Here is a 21,140-nt window from a genome sequence, read left to right on the forward strand (position 1 = left end):
AAGTAAGATTTAGCTATCCTCAACTGCCCCTCAAACTAGGCTGGTCATTTCTAGTAGGCATCACAAGAAGAAGTATGTAGATGGAGAGAATAGTGGTCTTGCAGAACATTTCAGGAAGAGTATTCCATACATATAATACAGTGGAAAAAAGCATGGAGACAGCTGTTGGAGAGGTGGATAAATGGGTGGCCAAGGATCCACCCATTTATTGTTGATAGGGATCCAACAATGAGGTAAGAGACAACTGTGGAAACAGAAACTACTTTTTATAAAAAGCTTACCAAGGATATGGTTCAGCTGATCAAGGTAATGTTTTCCTGGAAAGATGGGTCTGTTGGAGAGCATCTCTGCCAGAATACATCCTACAGACCAGATATCAATAGACTTGGTATAACCCTGGGGGGGGGGAGGAAAAAATAAGCCCTTTTGATATTTCATTGTATAATTAACACAGTAACAGGCTATATGTGCTAAGGTACTGTGGTTTTGAAAGATAGGGCACTGGTGTAATTTAGTGATTTAGATGAGTCATGCTTAAGACATCATACTGTTGCATAATCATTCTTGCACAGCGAGGAATAAATCAAGCATTGTGTCTCAAAAATATGAGTGAAAGTAATGCTTTACTTGGAGAAGAAATGCACAATATTTCTTAATCCAAAGGGATTATCTCTCTAAATTTAGTTGTAGCTGTTGCCAAATCAGGTCGAGAACTGTGAATGCATTTTTGTGAATTCTAATTTCAGGGCCTGTCTACATAATAGATTTTAACATTTAGCTGTTATAGAACACCCTGTATCAGCAGATTGTACCAAGTTTGATTTTACCAAAATTGTAAGCAAGTTAATCCATTACATATCGAAATGTAAGAACCATAGTGCCCAGAAGCATGTTACACACTTCAAACAAATACACACATGGTCCTTTCCCCAAAGCTTCTACAATCTAAGTATTAGGCCACAAAATAGTTAAGAGTAACAAGTGTTTGGGATGTGAGTTGGTAAAAAGAATAAGAAAGGACAAAAAGTTACAAAAATAAGTTTACCTGGTTACTTTAGAGCATATATCTGGATAAGCCCCATAGTATATTTACATATATACAAAGAAACGTATAAATGTTTTGGGTATATAGAATTTTGTAAAGAAATCATGTGAGATATCTTACACAATTTAAAAATTAATTAGCAGACTTTTGGGAGGCTGAGGCATGAGAGGCAAGAGGAAATTGGGAGGATATGGAAACAGATAATCAGACACAGCAGTTCTGCCTTGAAGTATCCTGTGAGGTGCTGATTATCAGAAGGGTGAGTGGCAAGGGTCCAGATGCTCTGAAATTGCTACAGTTGAACCACCTGCTTCTGTGAGCCACTTGGAGAATTTTGGGTTTTGAAATACCAGCCCTTGATGGCTGCTAGTACTGGTGCGGGAGAGGTAATATGGGACATAGTCTCCCCAGCTCATGGGGGAAGGGCACTGAACAGGTTCCACTCACACATCCCTACTTCACTTTTGTTGTGAGCCATGAGGGAAGTGTACCATTTGCTTACTTTGCTAGTGATCCTGACAGATTTCCAGGCTCTAGCCAGCTTCTGTTATGTTTCTTTTGCTGTGTATATAGGACCTAACCAGGTTAGTTAGACCTAACTCTCAGGTGCCTGCTTAGGAGCCCCCCACAAAATGTGAAAGACCACCTACAACCCTCTGCCTCTGGCACAAGCAGCTGGGACAACAGGTAGCCCAGATTTACCCAGATTACACTGTTACAAACGTGGCTGTGCAGCTTAGAAGGTGTGGGCAGTACACCATGGTTAATACATAGTTGTGCCAGGAAAAGTCCTCCTGCACAGACATATTGAATCACGTTAGCTGTAACCTTGTCAGATAAACATATCAAAGCCTGGTTATACTTAACATGGTTCTGTCTACAGTGTAAAGGAACTAATGTGCTAAGCAATTAAATTCCATGAGGAACGTGATATGTCCAAGAAAAAGTGCTATATGCGTATTTAAATTGGAATCTGGTAATCCTCCTGCTGTTAAATCGAAGTTCTCTCTGACACACGCTAACACAATTCTGGGAAACCTCTACTAGCAGTAAAACAGGTAAAAGGAGTAAGTGATAATTTGAAATATTTGGTTTTCAAACTTAAAACAAAAAGGAACTGAAGTCTTACGGCCTTGCTGCTGATATACCAAAATTCTAACAAACTCCCACCTAATCTCTTGGAAAACTAGAAAAAATGTGTACTAGACTACATATAAGCACTTCATATATAAAGCAGTACTGTATACATTAATGCAGGCGTTTGCTAGCCTGCACAAACAACCAAGTCAAACCCCTTAAACTTAAAATCATCTATTGCTTCTGGCAGTCTTCTTGGTGAAGACATCTCAACCACTATTTAAGCTGTTCAGCAGCCAGCAATGACATGAACAATATGATTTAAATGGAACTCTACTGTAATACAAATCTAGGATATCTTTGTAGCATACTTTTCCTGTTGGTCCATCTACACTCCTTACCTTAGAATTCAACATAATTTCAGGTGCTCTGTACCAACGTGTGGCTACATATTCTGTCAGGAACCCTGTGTGATCATGATCTGGATCTGCAACACGAGCCAGTCCAAAGTCGCAAATCTGGTTTTAAATTAAAAAATAGTATTAGAAATACAAATCTTAGTGTTATAATTCACCTTAGTTACTACCCAAACTATCTTCTCTCAAGCCATTGTAAGGCTGTAAGCCATGCAATGATAGGGTAATTTTAACATGTAAATTTGTTTTCTCCATATCTAGAAAAATATATACGGTAGATTAAAAACCTAAAATTAATTAATCTAAACAAAGAAATTATGAATATTTTGCATTCACATGCTGCCTGTCATTCAAAGATTTCAAAAGTGATTTATAAAGAATGAGTTAAGCTTCATTACTTCATTACGAGATAGGCAAGTATTCCCCAGATGAGGAAACCAAGGCACAAAAGTTCATTACTACTTGCTCAAGTCACACAATGAGTCTGTGGAAAAGCCGTAAATAGAACAGAAATTGACTAATTCCTGAATTTTAGGTGCAGGCCTATTCTTATCTTGTAGCTGGGTGGGGGGAGAGAGAGAGAGAGAGTAGTTGGATATCAGCCGAACTACTTCCTGCTCATTAATGGTTTTCTATGATCTATCTACTTCACCAATGCAACTACCTTCTCTGCACAGTTCAGTACTTCTATTTTAAGAAGCTATTGCCACCACAATGCAGTCAATGCAACAGAGGCATACTACTGAGCCATGAGATAGCGGTAGACTGGGGAGAATGTAGACTGCTGAGGGAGGAAAGAACTGCAAAAAGCTTATCAACCCTTTGGATAGACACACCAGGGTTGAGCCCCAGTACCTCTAGGCGTGGCATTTCATAGTCCCAGCACCTTCGGGCTTGCCACATCAGTTATGAAAGAAAAAAAATGTTTGAGCCTCGGCACCCCTTTCATGACATATTAAGTAGTGGACACACCTAGATCACAACAATGAGAAGGAGCTCTTATCCACACTGGCAAATTCAGCAAAAAAGCGGGAAATTGCTTTTGTCGATCCTCTGGTGAAGAGACCGTAGAAAGCTGAACTCTAACTGATGGAGGGACTCACAAGCCTTAGGAATGAGGGAGGTCACTCTAGGCACATTTTGAAAAGGATGGTGCTTGCTACAAACTTTCCCTTTTCCAAGGCAGGAGAGGAGAAGAAAAAAAAAATGGTGAACAGGCCACTTTTTGTTTTTGTAAGAGAGAAGGGAAAATTTAGAGACAGACAGTTCTCTGGGAAACCAGCCAACTGCTAATGTCTATTATCTCACTGGACAAGTGGCTGGCTCATTGAGTGACTTGAGATTAAGCCACATGAGTAAGCTTTCATTTCTCCTTCATGAGGAACAGTCTACAATATGGAACAGTCTACACAAGAAGTTTATCACAGAGGAACTTTCTCTCCATCAAAAAACCACTATGGCTATGGGTAGAATATTTCCTCCCAGAGAAACTACGAAGATACAGAATGTGTACGATAATGAAACACAAATATAGACAACGAAGTGGGATTTTTCCCTAGAATTGTTATAAAGGGATAATGATGCTGTATACTTAACTGTGAATTCAAGAAAAGGAAATGACAATTCCTTACTTCATATCCTGTAGTCAAAAATAGACTATGTAGCATCACATAGAAACTCAGGAGGCCTCATCAAGGAGAAACATTTCCCTCATCAGATGCAAAATATCAACAATAATCCTAAGAGTATTTATTCTATCCTTTATTCTGCTTTTCAATTTTCTGATGGAGGCTGATCCTTGACAATTTAGGTTTTAATCTAATCACCTACAAAATTTGCCTTTTGGATTATATCAAATGTTTGTAATAGGCTGGTGACATTTGGAAGTAAATAGTGAAGTATGTCAGGAGAATCACATATGGTCAGTTACAAAACTGAAATTAAAATTACACATTGTGGCACCACAATAAAGACCAGGGGTTCTCAGACTTTTGTACTGGTGACCCCTTTCACACAGCAAGCCTCTGAGTGCAACCCCCCCTTATACATTAAAAACACTTTTTAATATATTTAACACCATTATAAATATTGGAGGTAAAGCGGGGTTTGGGGTGGAGGCTGACAGCTCATGACCTCCCATGTAATAACCTCGTGACCCCCTGAGGGGTCCCGACCCCCAGTTTGAGAACCCCTGATACAGATCCTAAGTTCTCAGCAGTAAAAATAGAAAGGAGTATTTCAAGTAAAAAAGTTACTAGTCAGGAAAAAAGAATAGCTGCAGCAATTGAAAGTCTCACTTTCGTTGATTAGAGGGCCTTTGGTAAGACACTTGAGCAAACAGTATAAATCAATAAGATGATCTCCAAGAGAAAAGAAGTCCCCGTTAAGTTCAATGGCATGAGCTAAACCATATTTAAGGCCTCAATGAAGTTATTTTGCTGGCATAACCTGAAGAAATGGTAACTGCTCTAACAGCTTCATTTCATATTGTTAGAACCCTGGTTCCCAAAAGAAACCATGCCTCTCCCTCCTTTCGCTATTCAAAAATATCCAAACACTACTATCTCCAAAGGTGATACCTTATATGCCTTATATCTCCACCCTAGAGGGAACTGTTCCTCTAAAAAGGTTAGATTTTTTTAAAGGCAAAATTATTTAATTTCATTTTAGCCATTATTTAAGTCCATCTATAGCTATCATTCTACAGATGTTTAGCTATAAAGACACAAATAGGCCAAGGACCAAACTATCGAACAGTCATGCCCATGATCATGCCACTTGTGCTAGGATCTAGTAATGCATTGCTAGTCTGCTGACAAATAGCTGTTTTCTTTCACAGCCCTGTTGTTCAACCATATACGTAGTAACTGTAAACATCAAAGCACCCTTCTAGTTCAGAAGCATGCTCTTTGGAGCTGGGACTGTCTTTTGTGTTTGGAGAGCCATACTTAAACAGTCCTGTAGTGCCTGAAGTAACACTGGGAATAAAGAGGATTAGTGCTCACAAAAGTCACATTCCATGTATTTCTCTTGCCTCTTGACTTTCTTTTTTGTGACTTTCTGTCTAGGGTCAAAATGGCACCTGTTATCCCTCGAGGGTATACACATACAGAGATTCTTCTGAAATTCTACTACTGCCAGCCTCTCCCTTATAGGAGGCTGAAGATTTTTACCAATGCCTGTTTCCTTCCTTAAACAAAAAGATGCCTCCAAGGGCTGCTGAAACCCCAGACCAGGGGGTCAGAAGACACTGGCATAAGACCAGTATTCCACTATCACTTGATACCCATACCCATGCATTATGGGACTGGGAGGGGCCGGCTAACAAAAGCAAGAACTCAAGGTAAGCACCAGTAATCAGTGTTTGAGATGAGCAAGTACACAACTGAATGGCAGAATGATTTTTCTTAAAACTAGTTGTGACAAACCTAGCTATTGGGCTTACATTTTGAAGATTGCCTTTATAATAAGACAACTAGAGACATTTTTTAAAAGAAAGCTTAATTAGGTGGAGCAGAGCTTGTAACATTAGACTGACAGTTTCACATCAAAATAGAGGCTTAATTTTTTCTATACTCCCATAATTCTTGATGGAAAGGGCATTTTAAATTCAACTTTTTCCGTCAAGTTATTTTCTAGGCATAGATTACTCATGAAGAGTTTCAGGTGCCAAAACAAGAGTTTCTTAGGAAGTTAGTGGAAGAGTCAAAATTCAGCCTCAAGGAGGAAATAGTTTTTTGGCCTTAACTATATAGTCATTACTTGTGGTTCTATATTATTATCCTATGCTTTGGTTCACTGAAAGTGGCTGTCACAGGTTTCATTTGCTAATTTTATGGGGATGTGAGGGAAAAAAAATCAGTGCATCTCTGTCTATATACTGCAGGATACATTCAAGATTACACTAATTGATAGGGGTTACTTGAAAGTAAAATGAATGTATTTATGGAAAGGATAGTCGATTCACAAGTGAGAAAGTTACAATCCATTATGCAAAAGTCAAGTCTAGCACTAGTTTACAGAGACTGTTCATTAACAAAAGCTAGTTTAGCAATTTTATCAAGAAAAGCTCACATTCACAACAAAAATTGGTTTAATCATTACGGCAAGTAGTTTATTAAGTCAGGGGTTCTCAACCTTTTTCTTTCCGAGGTCCTCCCAACATGCTATAAAAAACTCCACAACCCAACTGTGCCACAAATCTTTCTGCATGTAGAAGCCAGGGCCAGCATTAGGGGGTAACAAGCAGGCCAACTCCTTGGGGCCCCACACATCAGAGAGCACCACAAAGCTAAGCTGCTGAGGCTTCAGTTTCAGCCCCAGGGTGCAGTCCTGCACAGGAGGACTTCAGCTTTCTGCCCTGGTCCCTAAAAAGTCTTATGCTGGACATGTTAGCAGACCCCCTGAAACCCGCTCGCAGCACTCCAGGGGCCTCAGACTTCTCGTTGAGAATCACTGTATTGAGTCATTGTATAGGGGAGTTTAATTTAGCTGAAAAATGACTAATTTGCAAGAAGGCTCCAACTAACCTTGAGATCACAAGTGGTGTTAAGCAGCAAGTTGGAGGGTTTGAGGTCACGATGCAGCACATTGGCTGAATGAATATATTTTAACCCTCTCAGGATCTGGTAAAGGAAATAACAAATGTGGTCGTTGCTGAGGTGTTGAGTCTTTAAGAGCTTGTAAAGATCTGTTTCCATGAGATCTTGCACAATGTATCTGTAAGCCACTGGATGTAAGGCAGCAAACAAATCCATAACCTCATTTTAGATATCCACGTAATGTGCTAGATGAACTACCCATTTTTAATTTCAGAATTTAAAATTACCGCCAAGCCACAAATTGTGTCTGTTTCATTTTCACTTTAACAATCACAAAACTATTTAGATATTTTTGATTTTAAGATTTGGTTCAGATCAATCTGTTCAATGATTCAGTTGTTACAGGATTAAGAGACTGGTATCTAATGTGTCAGCTAATCATAATAAAACTCTTTCATATAAGAAGTTTATTTTATTTGGCTCTGAACATGAGAAACCGTGTGTCTTCAGAGGATTCTTCTCTCTGCCAAAAAGTGAATACTCTAGTTTAACAGGTGATAAAACTATGAGGAAAAAAAGATGTTTGTATTCAGTATTAAATAAATGTGAAAGAAATAAAGCTTAGAAGATACCAATTTCTGACCTAGGCTTATGTCCAGAAACCAAGTTCCCTCTTTTATTGTATATTTGTCATGCTGGAGCAATCATTCACCACCACATCTTTTACACCTAGTACTGGTCAAACCCTTGCCTGTATTTTCAAAGCAGATTCTTCCATCCCAACCTGAATCGCATCTCACCTGCTCCCAGTTCATCCCCCCTTAAGGTACCTCTGAGAGAAAAAATTGGATTTGTAGCTCAGAGCTGGCCTTTGTGTTACAACAAATTTTAGTCAAGGTAGACATCAAATAGCAATAACCCCTTGTAATTAGTTTTCCCTCTCTAAATCAATGTGTCCCTTTGAACTCTCAGACTCAGATGCAACACGACCTGCACTCAAAGTACTGTCATTCTATACTGCTTAGAGAAGAACTGAAGACACTTTGTACTGATGTGTAAGTCTTCCAACTAAGGCTTCATCTCATGCTAAATATATTAAGCCAAATTTTCCAATGGGAGGCAAACTGGGTATATACAACAAAATCCAGTTGCATATATCAGGTATGTTTAATTGCCTGTGAATGCAGAATTTTCCATATACAGCAAGTACACCTGGATTTTTGCAACTTTATCCTTTCAGCTCACCTCTGAAACAGGCTAGCTCATTTAAGCCAGGGGACTCAGGGCAGTTATATCTCCCCACCCGCAAGGTGGACAGCTACTCTGCCATTACTGTTCCAGAGGTACTATGCTTTATTTTAGGATCAATAAGGGTTGAACCATTCAATTTAGTTTTAGGATAAAGTGGCTAGATAAACTAAAGACATCTAGGCAATGCCAGAATCTCTTGATCCAGGATTTAGAGGAAAAACATAGGAACACTATTTTTGGACCTGTTCATGTAAAAGCTGGTGTTCACCTCAGGAATCAAACCAGAGACTATTTGAAGACTTCTTACTGCATAGTATCAAATATAAAATGTAATGCTGGATATTTTGACATTTTCTGAAACAATCTAAGCTGGCAGAGGCACAATAACATTACAGACTGGAATAAATAGGTCAACTAGCAGAAGGTATTTATTTATTTTTATATTGGTTGTAGGATGATAGATAAGATAGAGTCATTACAGATTGCAAACAGAACTCAAGTTTTACTAATGTTACAAAGCTTTCCTTTCAGTTTACCAGAGCACAGCAGGTAAATTCCTATCACAATTTAAGAGCATGATGAAGGATGAATGAAAAATAAAGTGTAGCTGCCTCAACATGTAAAGCAGAAAACTAGAACTATCAAAGAGAAAAAAGTGCAATCTATACCATCTTACACCTTTAAAGGATACACATCTTTCATTTGCTCAATAGTTGGAGCTCTGATAATGTCATTGATTCCGATAATATTCTCATGTCTGAAGCGCAGGAGGATTTTGATCTCTCTCAGAGTTCTCTGGCAATACGTCTGGTGCTCAAAAGGGCTGATTTTCTTTATAGCTACTCGAACTTTGTTGACGTTATCATAGGCAGAACTGGAAGAGGAATTCACAATATTAAAAATTGTACAGACTATTAAATCCACTTAGTCCACAAAGCAAGAATGAGAATTCTGCAGAATCTAGGGTCTGCACATCCCTTTTACATTCATGAAGTGTATGATGGTCAATATGACATTCATTTTAATTTTTCAACAAATACTTGGTTGTATTGCAGCAACTGTTAGATAAATCTGGGTTCTCTGCCCAGAGTATGAGTTATTCCCATGTATTTAAAATTATAATCAACACCAGGAAGTATCTTTCCTTCTTATCAGCCTGTAAAAGAAGTAGGTTTAGGGTTATTTAACTTTTTGAGCATAAAGATCTTACTGAAAGAAAGGTTTGTCAAAGAGTTGAGCTTTGCATTGAGTTCTGAACATGGAAAGGCCTATGGTAATTCTCTCTTGAAGCAGTTACGAGTTTCACAGCATAGGTCCAACTTCTGTTTTAAAAAAAAAAAAACCTCTCCCAAACCCACAAGCCTCCTTCATTGATCAAAATTTTCAGTGTTCCAGTGAAATACAGCTATCATGGAAGGTCTCGATTGTAGGAGAGAGATGTTTTCACACGCAGAAAGATACAATCCCAAACAAGGCTCTGATTATGAGGAAGAAGATCTTGAATTGGACTTCATTCAATGGAAAGCCAGAGCATGGAGCAGAGAACCCAGGTAATGTGTTCAGTGACCTATATTTCTAAGCAGGTAAAGTGATGTAAATACACCACCCTGAGCTTTTGAGAGCATGCAGCTTCATTCTGAGATGCATCTATAAAGCAGTGTCCGTATTCCTTTTTAAAGTGCCTCATGTCTACAAATTATGTTTTATGTATTGAGATGACAAACAGGAAGACTCAATGAAACTTTCATGATTTTCTAAAACCCAGTTTTATATTATGTTGCAAAAAGATATACATTTACGAACTACAGGATGCTTTCTATGCTCCTATTAAAAATGACAAAGGACAGAAGTGTCTCATTACATTCAGGTATTTTTGTGTGAAGAAAATGTGTAATCAAGGGGGACAGTTAACTCTTAATTTGGTCAAAAAATTAATTTTGTAAAAACCTCTGAAAACCCTAAACAAACAGAAATGGTTCCACAGTAGGGTTTTTGTTTTGTTTTTAATTCCAATTAAAACAATTAGGGGTTAAAAAAGTTGTGTTAAATCAGAAAGAGCTGCTAAAAATTTAGGCCACTCAATCAACAGGCCCCACAATTTTTTCCATAAACAATCAATCAAAAAGTTCCTTGAGGTTCTCATCAGTGGGCCCACTCTACTGAGAGGTCTGAGTATCTTCTGATCAGCTGGAGTAGAGCTATAGAGAGTAGATGCTCAGGAGAAAGGACCTCAAAAGGAATTCAAGAAAATGGCTGGCTATATTAACCACTCTCCCACCCCAAGAGAGATTACTTGGAAGCATGGAGGGCACATTTCAGACACTACAGTACTACTGCATATAAAACACTACATGAAATGAACATTATGTTTGCAAAAATCAAGCCCTTACAAGATACTCAATTTAGGTTACCAGTACAACCTTAATTCAGCCCTCTTGTGTGTATACATCAGACTGAACCAGAAATTTTGAAGACCGAATGAGCCTATTTAGGAATGAACAGAAGAAATCTTAGCCTGGCTCATTTCATCAGTGTACACAGATCACCTACTTCCCCCTCTGTCCTCTCACAATAAAGAGCCTACACTTATTTCACAGCACATGGATGACAAATATGTGACAGAGAAAGAGGAAGCAAATTGTTTTAGGAATATTTCATGACCAGTATTAGGCAACTGATGTTGTTTAAATATATAACATTTTCTATTTATGAAACACACTTTTCGTTCTCAAGCTTTAATAAACAGTACTGATGTTTTTGCTTTTTCAAATGAACACAGTCAGTTATTTGTGGGATAACAGTATTTATTCTCCCGGAAAGCAGAAATTCCTTCTTTCCTTTCACAGAATCACTAATTTTTATCAATTCAAAAATATCAAATTTTGATATGCTGTAGTTCAATAATTTCATTTACATTTCATGAAACACTTTCCTAGCAAGCTGGGCAAGAAGTTTAGATTAGATTAAAAAATAAAACAGTAAAAACACAATTCTCCCTTTTAGACAGTACTACCATGTACTGTATGAAGGCAGGGTGGAAAAAGCAGGGTACATGTGGTAAAGATGTAATCAGTTTCCTCTTTAGTGTACATCTTGCACATAGTCACTTTTCTCTTCATATCAAAGGATCTCATCACACTAATGTAATTACTAAGTATGCATTTCTGTTATTGCCACACAGCCTGTGTAAGCTCACAAAAGCACAAATGAAATGGAAGCTAGCGATAAAGGAAACTGACTTGTGATCAGTTATATTGTCTCAAACTTTGTTTCATTCCTGTGCAATTAAGTGTAATAGAGGATTTTTTTTTCTTACATTGGCAACCTGAGTGATAACACTACTCTAGTTGTATGAGTGGGTGCACATTTGCCTTTGCAGCATATTGGTAGTAATGTGAATAATGTAGCTACACAGAGAATCTGTTGAATACCAAGTTAATACGTCTCTCACACAGAAATGTGGCCCCTTTGAGTGATTATTGCAAAAGAGTCTCAGAACTTACACAGGAACATACCAGTACCTCTTTACTAGACATGTATTCTAAGACACTGAAGGTCTTTATTAAAATTGTTGAAATAAGTAGATGGATTTCCAGTCCCTCAATGTTTTCACCAACAGCATGTTTGTCAGCATATACAACAGAAGACAGTGTCCCTACCTTAAGAAGCTTGCAAGTTAAGTTATTAACTTAATAGTAGTAAACAAAGTTCTATCTTGGGGCATTAGATTGAACACCTGGCCACTTTCACCTCTAAACTGATTCAAACAGCCTGGGTTGGCTCAAGTAGAAATGGATACTTATTGCGAAATAAGATGGTGGTCTCAGTCCACTGCACAGTGGACTAGCATAAACATTACAAAATTACCATATTTTGAATTCTTGTTGGGAGTCTTAGAAAATAGGCCAAGGACTGAAACATCTCTTCAGTCCTTAAGATGGTCTCTACCCCTCACCACAACTACCTCATTCCTCTCTCAGATCATTGCTGAGGCACAAATTGGTGAAGAAGCTTATGCTGATAATACCCATACTGTCTATTTCAGTGGATAAGGATCTTCCTCTCCAGAAATGACAGTCTACAAGTATTAATTAAATTGACAAAAAAATTCCATAGAGCAGCTCACTTCTTCAGTGAGAAAGCACCATCATCATCAACTGTTTACATTTTCTCCAGACTAGATTTACTGTCACTGCCTTCTGAAGAAGAGAACTTGTTGACCACCATTAGCTTTCATCACAGGATGAAAAATTAGGATGCCTACCTGCAAAATGGGGCAATATTTAGCATACCAATCCTCACAAGGATTCTGTGAGCAATAATCAGTGTTCAAAGTTCTTTTGGGATTCTCAGGTGGAAACTGCTAGTCTATACCCTTGAGTTCTTAAGATAGCTTATCATTCTGTTTGTCAACTGGCATACAGTTCATCTTCATTACAAGTAGTGCAAACCCCCTTCCTGTAATGGTTTGTATGTGTTACTCATAGTTGCAATGAACCTAGTTACTAATACTTTAAGCACATTCAAAGATGACAGATAAACAAACCTTTTTTTCCCCCTGTTAATGTTCAGCTTTACAAGTTGATGCAAGCATATGGCTGTGAGTACTCTTTAATTGTACCATGATAATTTTAAATGTAGATATTTTGCAACTACTGAACAAAGTTCCTAATTTTATACACAATGTTATTCCAAATTTCAAGCTCCGGCAATTATATTAAACAGAGATTTGCTTTGGATTGAATACCTTTATATATTTAACACTACATTCCTTAATATTCAAATTTTTTTTAAAGAGTTGAGCTATTAAATATTTTGCAAATATCTAATCTCTATTGATCTCAGTTGAGCAAGTAACGTTCAGTTAGACAAGTAATATTTATAAGCCAAGAAGTTTTAACAGGCAATTTTTAAAAACAGATTTCTCCCTTTTACAATCTTTACTTTCATTTCTTGTTTAAAAGCCTAGCCTTAGGGCACCCTTCTGACAATGTACTGAGCAAAAGCATGCACAGCTCCACATGCGGAGCTGACAGAATGCATCCTCACTACTAAGCTGGGCCTTTAACGGGTACCCCATTCCTCATTAACTCCTGCTGCTCAAAAAGGAAAAGTCTTCCTCTGTACAGGAGGGGCCTACTACTAAAATTTAGCTCCTTCTACCACCAGCAGCGGCAACATGTTCACCCACCCATTTCTACTCCTCACATGTTTCTTATGGAGAAGAATTGGAACAAGTGAGAGCATGTTGCAGCTGCCACTGGGAAGGAAGCCAATTCCTGGCAGTGGTCTCACCCACAGAGAAGACTGTTTCCTCACACAACCACAGATAAACTGCCTAGTCTGTCAGCACCCTCAGTCCTTCCCCGGCTTCTTCTTCACCTCATTTTGCCTTTCAGCCCAACATGGATCCTTAGGGAAGATGGTGTGGGAAGAATATTCACCCCCCACAAGGAGTTTTGCAACCTGATAGTTAAGAAGTTATATACACACACAATTTACAAAACTACAGGTGACACACACTGTTCTAAACTCCCAATCAGCCTGTCATTTATTTAAATAATTACATAGAAAACTAAATAATGGCTGATTGGGAGTTTAGAGCAAGATTTGTTTTATCTGTAGCCTAGTGTTACCTTGGCAACAAGACTCCAAGGGCATGTCCAGTGATAAGAAACTCACTGAAATATAGAATGACACTGTTAATAACTATGATAGGAAAACAGAAAATAATTCCAGCTGGTCAAGCCATTCTTGGAAAAAATGGAAATTGAGCTTTAACAAATACATTTATCCTTTTGATTGAGTCTGCATTTAACTCAATCCTAGGTATCTCTGCAACAGTAGGGTGACCAGATGTCCCGATTTTATAGGGACAGTCCCGATATTTGGGTCTTTTTCTTATATAGGCTCCTATTACCACCCACCCCTTGTCCCAATTTTTCACATTTGCTGTCTGGTCACCTACTGCAACACTGACATTTAGGCCAACTTTCACTGTAAAAAGATGAAACTTAAGACTTTGCTTGTAAGAAAAAATAATACTGTATTCTACCCATTGTATCACACACAGTTGTTTCATGGATTTTCGACAAAAGTTACTCAAAATTTTTAATTTAGATTTGTCAGCCATTTTACACTTATTCAAAAGATTTTATTTTCTAGTATTAGTTGGTTTCATTGCATAAAAGGAGCTAGTTTTTATTATTTGTCCGCATACGTATTTTCTCCTCAAAGAGTAATGAATGGAAGATGACAAAAGTGTCATGGAAAAAAATATTTCACACTTCTGAAAGAGCATTTGCAAACTTTCTATCTAAAATTGAATAAAGTTTTGTTATATCACTGAATGTGCTTTTTTGTCCACAACCCTAAATGTCTAATGTTAATTTCCCACCTGTTCATATCAACTTTGAAGATAAAACTTCAACAGGAAGGATTATACTACTTAAACCATTTTTATAAGCATTGCTTTGTAGAATCAGTGCCTGCTTTAGAAGAAAGGAATGTCTGAAAATGTTTGTATTTTAGATAAATTTGTATCATTTAAATGGACTTCAGTTTATAAAAATATCAACCACAGTGTTCACTTCAAGTTTTTAAAATGCAAACTTAATAGGCTATTTTTAGAGATAGCTATTAAACTGTCCTTTAAGCTCGTTTGTGAACTTTGAAATTAAATACTGTAGTTTTGCATTCAAAAAGAAATTGACTAATGCTAAACAATATAGTTAACATTAATCTATCTTGTTTAGATTTTACCTTTAAAAAGTAAAAGGAATTGTTGCTGTGAGAGATTAAGTGTATTCATAAAAAAATTCTTTTTTTTACCCATCCCTTATATAAAGCTGTTGGGAAAGGACAGAGAAGAGAGGAACAGATAGCAGCACAGAAAAGTTGGCAAATTCATATTTAGAGAAGAAAGTTTAAAGTTCACCTTTAGATATTTACATTTGTTTCCAGAATAATGCAAAAACTTTCAATACTATTTCATAAATATATCTGGAGCATAATTTTCAAAGGTGCCAAGCACTCACAGTTCATTAACTTCAAGAAGAGCAACAGGTGCTCAGCACCTGTGAAACAGGATCTAATTGTGTAACTATAGAGCAAAAATAAAAGAGTAAAGATAAAAACATTAGCAGTCTAGTATTAAATAGTAACTTTTAATACAGTATATTTAGTATTAGCACCAGTCACTTCTCCAGAGCAGCAGAGCACAATCAAAGCTGATGTTTCTATTGCAAACATGAAAGTATAAAAACAAAAATATTCTAGAACTGGAGCACTAGTTATTTGATACAGTTCTGCTTCTTCCTCTCTTTGAAACTGAGGATCTATGCATGCCATGTGGAAATAACTAATATGTGTATCAATAACTCAGAAAACAGAGCTGTTGAAGAATACTAGCTTCTAAAAAAATCTCAGGCTTGAGGCTCCATTTGTTATTCCAATGACATATATATATATTACATAGCCATAGGAACACACATCTCACACACTTTTACATTTTCCCCAGAAGATACAAAATCAAAAAAATTAGAATTCAGCATATTTTAATCATCTATTGATGTGTGTAATTATTGCAGCTCCTCCTTCCACCATCCTCCACATAGGTTACAGAAAACCAATAGTATATAAACTGGATTTTGTAATTACAGTGAAAAATGTATACTTAACATTTACTAGCACTTACTGGAGGAAAAAAAAACAGTAGAAACATGAGAATACTTAAAATTCAGACTACTTTCAAACCCCGTACTTCTTTTCTAACAGGAGTGATTATATTTTTTGAATTTCTAAAATGAAAGCGTGATTGAGGAGAAAAAAAGTTCCCTTTTAATCACACAATCATGAAGTACGTAAGATTTTCTGCCCTGCAGCAGTAAAGTTTTCAATACTGAGCCAGCACAAACATGAATGCACATTCCATGGGCCCTTCTGAGCATATCTATTAATTCAAACATTTGTCTTTGTGCAATTTTGCATTACTACAAATACAAATTACCATGCACTACTTGAAGTAATACAATAACTATTTACATTTTAATAAGATAAGGGCCAAGGATTTATTTTAACTCTTTCATCCTATAAGGAGCCCAACTAGGGCCAATGTTTCTCACTACACTGGTAGCTCTACCCCACAGAAGATTTCTAGTCTTTGGGTATTCAGCAGTTGACCCATCTTCTGCTGAAACAGGAACTTTGGCTGCAATGATGGCAGCAAAGGAAATCTGTAGTACACAGAGCTTTAAAGTAACTGCAAAGCAGATCTGGCCCCTTCTGTGGCAGTCCTAATCTGGCCCCGCTTGTCCCATACAACTTTCAGCCTCAGAAATCAGGAACATGCTCAGAAGAAAAGCCCTTCTATCCTATAAAGAAGTACTAGAGGCTGAGCAAAGTGATCAAGAAGAGAGTATCCTCAGATTTGGGGAGGAAGGAGGGGAGAAACAAGTATTCACACTTTGCTCTTGATTTAACCCTGACTCAGTTGCCCTCCTGAATTCTGACCTGGAGTTTAGGAAAGAGTGACCAGGCCCTTCTCACCCCTCTTCCAAGCTCCAAAACTAATGGGACTTTAGGCAGGTAGTGGGGCATACTACTCCCACAGCAGCGTTTGTCAAGCATCTCCCATAACACCTCTGCAGCAGGTGTCACAGTCAGACTGAGTAGGAAGAGACCTGCCTCTTGAGGCACTAGGGTAGTTGGTCTCAGCTGTCAAATTCTGGGCATGCCTCTCTGCTTTCCCCAGAGACAGCTCAGATCTGAAAGTTGGGATACCTTATGGCAAAAGACTGCCCCATGGTTCTACAAAATTAAGAGGAAGGAGGAATATATGACTCAGTAGAAGATTCCTCCCCTACCTCCAGAGTAGTCAAGGTGTTTGCCAAAGACAAGTTAGGCACCTTTGAGGAAAAGGTGGATTTGTCTGGACAAAACAGTAGTAGCTGACAATGGCTAGGTAGGTGACAAACCATAACTGATGTTCACTGTGCTAAGATATGGTTGTTTTACTGTTACCTTGCCCCTCACCTGTCCTCTCCTCAGTTTTTTTCATCCACTTATGGCATCCAGTTGTCACCTACTGTAAGATACTTGCCAGTGGTGAATGTGAAGCTTTCCTTGGCAAATGTGGAGCGTAGCAGTTACCATGCGGTATCAGACAAGTGGCCTATGTATTCCGATATTTTATCTCCAACAGTGACCAGTATCAGCTTCTTCAGAGGAAGAAACTCTGCAGCAGGCTGTTATGTGATAACCTGCCCCCAGGGAGAGTTATTGCCAATAATTAGAGATTGGGTTACTCCCCAAAGCTTGAGGGTTTATATCCCTTCCAAAGATCTCTTTTTAATATTAACTCTAGCTATTGCTGTTGTAAGAATAATCTATAAAGATGTCTAATCCTTTTTAAAAAAAAAATCCTGCTAAGCTCTTGGCCTCAATGATTTCTTGAAGCAAGGAATTCCTGTCTGACTGTGAATTATGTGCAACAGTATTTCCTTTTATCAGTTTTGAATTTGCCACTTTCTAATTTCATTGACATCCACCTGTTCCTATACAAGGAGAAAAGATAAACAAGTTCCCAGATAAATCTTCTCTATACCATTCATTATTTTGTATCCTTTTAGCATGTCCCCTCAAGAACAGTACCAATATTTTTACTCTCTTCACATGAGTTTTCCCATACCTCTAATTCTTCTTGTTGTTCATCTCTAAACCCCCTCGATTTCTGAAACATCCTTTTTGAGATGCAGTGACCAGAACTGAACACAGTATTCCAGGTGATTTACCACTGATTTGTAGAACATTATAATAATATTTTTGTATTATTCTTAGTCCCATTACTTATACATTCTAACATTTTGTTCATTTTATTGATTCCTGATGCATGATTCCTGTTTTTTCCTCCAAGATGATGCACATAATTCAAAACCCACTAAGGTGAGAAGTTCAAATAGTTTACCCCCAATGGGCATTACCCTGAATTTCTCAACTTTGAATATTATCTGCCATTATGTTGACCATTCACCTAGCTCTGTTAGGTCCTTCTGAAGTTCCACAGTATTCTCCCAGGAAAGATTAAAGAGGCTAGGACTCTTCAGCTTGGAAAAGAGGAGACTAAGAGGGGACATGATAGAGGTCTATAAAATCATGAGTGATGTGGAGAAAGAGGATAAGGAAAAGTTATTTACTTATTCCCATAATACAAGAACTAGGGGTCACCAAATGAAATTAATAGGCAGCAGGTTTAAAACAAATAAAAGGAAGTTCTTCATGCAGCGCACAGTCAACTTGTGGAACTCCTTACCTGAGGAGGTTGTGAAGGCTAGGACTATAACAGGATTTAAAAGAGAACTGGATAAATTTATGGTGGTTAAGTCCATAAATGGCTATTAGCCAGGATGGGTAAGGAATGGTGTCCCTAGCCTCTGTTTGTCAGAGGATGGAGATGGATGGCAGGAGAGAGATCACTTGATCATTGCCTGTTAGGTTCACTCCCCCTGGGGCACCTGGCATTGGCCACTGTCAGTAGACAGATACTGGGCTAGATGGACCTTTGGTCTGACCCGGTACGGCCGTTCTTATGTGGACTAGCCTAAATAATCTGCAAATTTTGCCACCTCACTGGTCATCCCTTTTTCCAGATCATTAAACACCAATTCTAGTATAGAAACTTCTGACACCCTTCTGCTGACATTTTCTCATGATAAAATTGACCTTATCCTTACTCTGTGTCATAAACAGATAGTTAAGGGTTAATGTCTCTTACCTGTAAAGGATTAAGAAGCTCAGTAAACCTGGCTGACACCTGACCAGAGGACCAATAAGGGGACAAGATACTTTAAAATCTTGGTGGAGGGAAGTCTTTTGTTTGTGCTCTTTGTTTGGGGGTTGTTTGCTCTTAGGACTAAGAGGGACCATACATCAATCCAGGCTCCCCAAATCTTTCTGAATCAGTCTCTCATGTTTCAAACTTGTAAGTAATAGCAAGGCAAGGCGTGTTAGTCTTATTTTTGTTTTCTCAACCTGTAAATGTTCCTTTTTGCTGAGAGGATTTTACCTCTGTTTGCTGTAACTTTGAACCTAAGGCTAGAGGGGGTTCCTCTGGGCTATATGAATCTGATTACCCTGTAAAGTATTTTCCATCCTGATTTTACAGAGATAGCTTTTAATTAAAGAAAGAAAGGTAAAAATTTTCTTTTTTAAGAAGCTGATTGATTTTTTTCCTTGTGTTAAGATCCAAGGGGATTGGATCTGGACTCACCAGGAATTGGTGGGGGAAGGAATTGGTGGGGGAAGGAAGGGGGGGATGGTTAAATTCTCCTTGGGTTAAGATCCAAGGGGTTGGATCGGTGTTCACCTCTCAAGGCTGCCCAGGGAGGGGAAGGTTTTGGGGGGACAGAAAGTGATCCAGACACTGAAATTTCTGGATGGTGGCAGTGTTACCAGATCTAAGCTAGTAATTAAGCTTAGAAGTGTCCATGCAGGTCCCCACATCTGTACCCTAAAGTTCAGAGTGGGGGAAGGAACCTTGACACTCTGTTTTTGATCTCTTAGGCAGTTTCTGATTCATTATTGTATATTGTCTTTCACACTATGTCTACTTAGTTGCTTTACCCTCTTGTGAGGGATTTTATTAAAACTCTTTTGAAAGTCCATAAAAGACAACTTACTGATCCAACTTATATCTATTATTTTATTGTCCTGTTCAAAGAAGTCTAAGAACTCTAGATTCAGGAGGCAGGGTTTTCCTTTACAGACGCTGTGCCTGTTAAACTCCATCAGAGCTGGCTCTTCTACATAAGAACGGCCGTACCAGGTCAGACCAAAGGTCCATCTAGCCCAGTATCTGTCTACCGACAGTGGCCAATGCCAGGTGCCCCAGAGGGAGTGAACCTAACAGGCAATGATCAAGTGATCTCTCTCCTGCCATCCATCTCCATCCTCTGACGAACAGAGGCTAGGGACACCATTCTTACCCATCCTAGCTAATAGCCATTTATGGACTTAGCCACCATGAATTTATCCAGTCCCCTTTTAAACATTGTTATAGTCCTAGCCTTCACAACCTCCTCAGGTAAGGAGTTCCACAAGTTGACTATGCGCTGCATGAAGAAGAACTTCCTTTTATTTGTTTTAAACCTGCTGCCTATTAATTTCATTTGGTGACCCCTAGTTCTTGTATTATGGGAATAAGTAAATAACTTTTCCTTATCCACTTTCTCCACATCACTCATGATTTTTTATACCTCTATCATATCCCCCCTTAGTCTTCTCTTTTTCAAGCTGAAGAGTCCTAGCCTCTTTAATCTTTCCTCGTATGGGACCCTCTCCAAACCCCTAATCATTTTAGTTGCCCTTTTCTGAACCTTTTCTAGTGCTAGAATATCTTTTTTGAGGTGAGGAGACCACATCTGTACACAGTATTCGAGATGTGGGCGTACCATGGATTTATATAAGAGCAATAATATATTCTCAGTCTTATTCTCTATCCCTTTTTAATGATTCCTAACATCCCGTTTGCTTTTTTGACTGCCTCTGCACACTGCGTGGACATCTTCAGAGAACTATCCACGATGACTCCAAGATCTTTTTCCTGACTCGTTGTAGTCATCGTGGATAGTTCTCTGAAGATGTCCACGCAGTGTGCAGAGGCGGTCAAAAAAGCAAACGGAATGTTAGGAATCTAGCTGTTATAATTCTATTTATGATTATTTTAACCAATTTATCGAGTACAGAAGAAAAGCATACCGGTCTAATTCCTCAGACTGCCCCTAGCACTTATTTTTAAAAATAGAAGTGCAATAC

At 38.2% G+C, this 21,140-nt stretch overlaps 1 protein-coding gene across 2 annotated transcripts in view; it reads right to left on the reverse strand.

Annotated features, from left to right (window-relative positions):
- Window positions 1–21,140, reverse strand: part of MAPK1 (mitogen-activated protein kinase 1) — a 49,643-nt gene that overhangs the window by 15,388 nt on the left and 13,115 nt on the right. For both annotated transcript variants that reach the window (XM_044990040.1, XR_006573897.1), the window contains exons 2-5: window positions 9,022–9,204; window positions 7,068–7,257; window positions 2,524–2,640; window positions 282–396 (exon numbers count right to left, since the gene is read on the reverse strand). In XM_044990040.1, the coding sequence (XP_044845975.1) occupies window positions 282–396; window positions 2,524–2,640; window positions 7,068–7,257; window positions 9,022–9,204 (605 nt within the window). The remainder of the gene's footprint in view (window positions 1–281; window positions 397–2,523; window positions 2,641–7,067; window positions 7,258–9,021; window positions 9,205–21,140) is intronic.

This window comes from Mauremys mutica, chromosome 16 (assembly GCF_020497125.1).
Source record: "Mauremys mutica isolate MM-2020 ecotype Southern chromosome 16, ASM2049712v1, whole genome shotgun sequence".
NCBI lineage: Eukaryota > Metazoa > Chordata > Testudines > Geoemydidae > Mauremys > Mauremys mutica.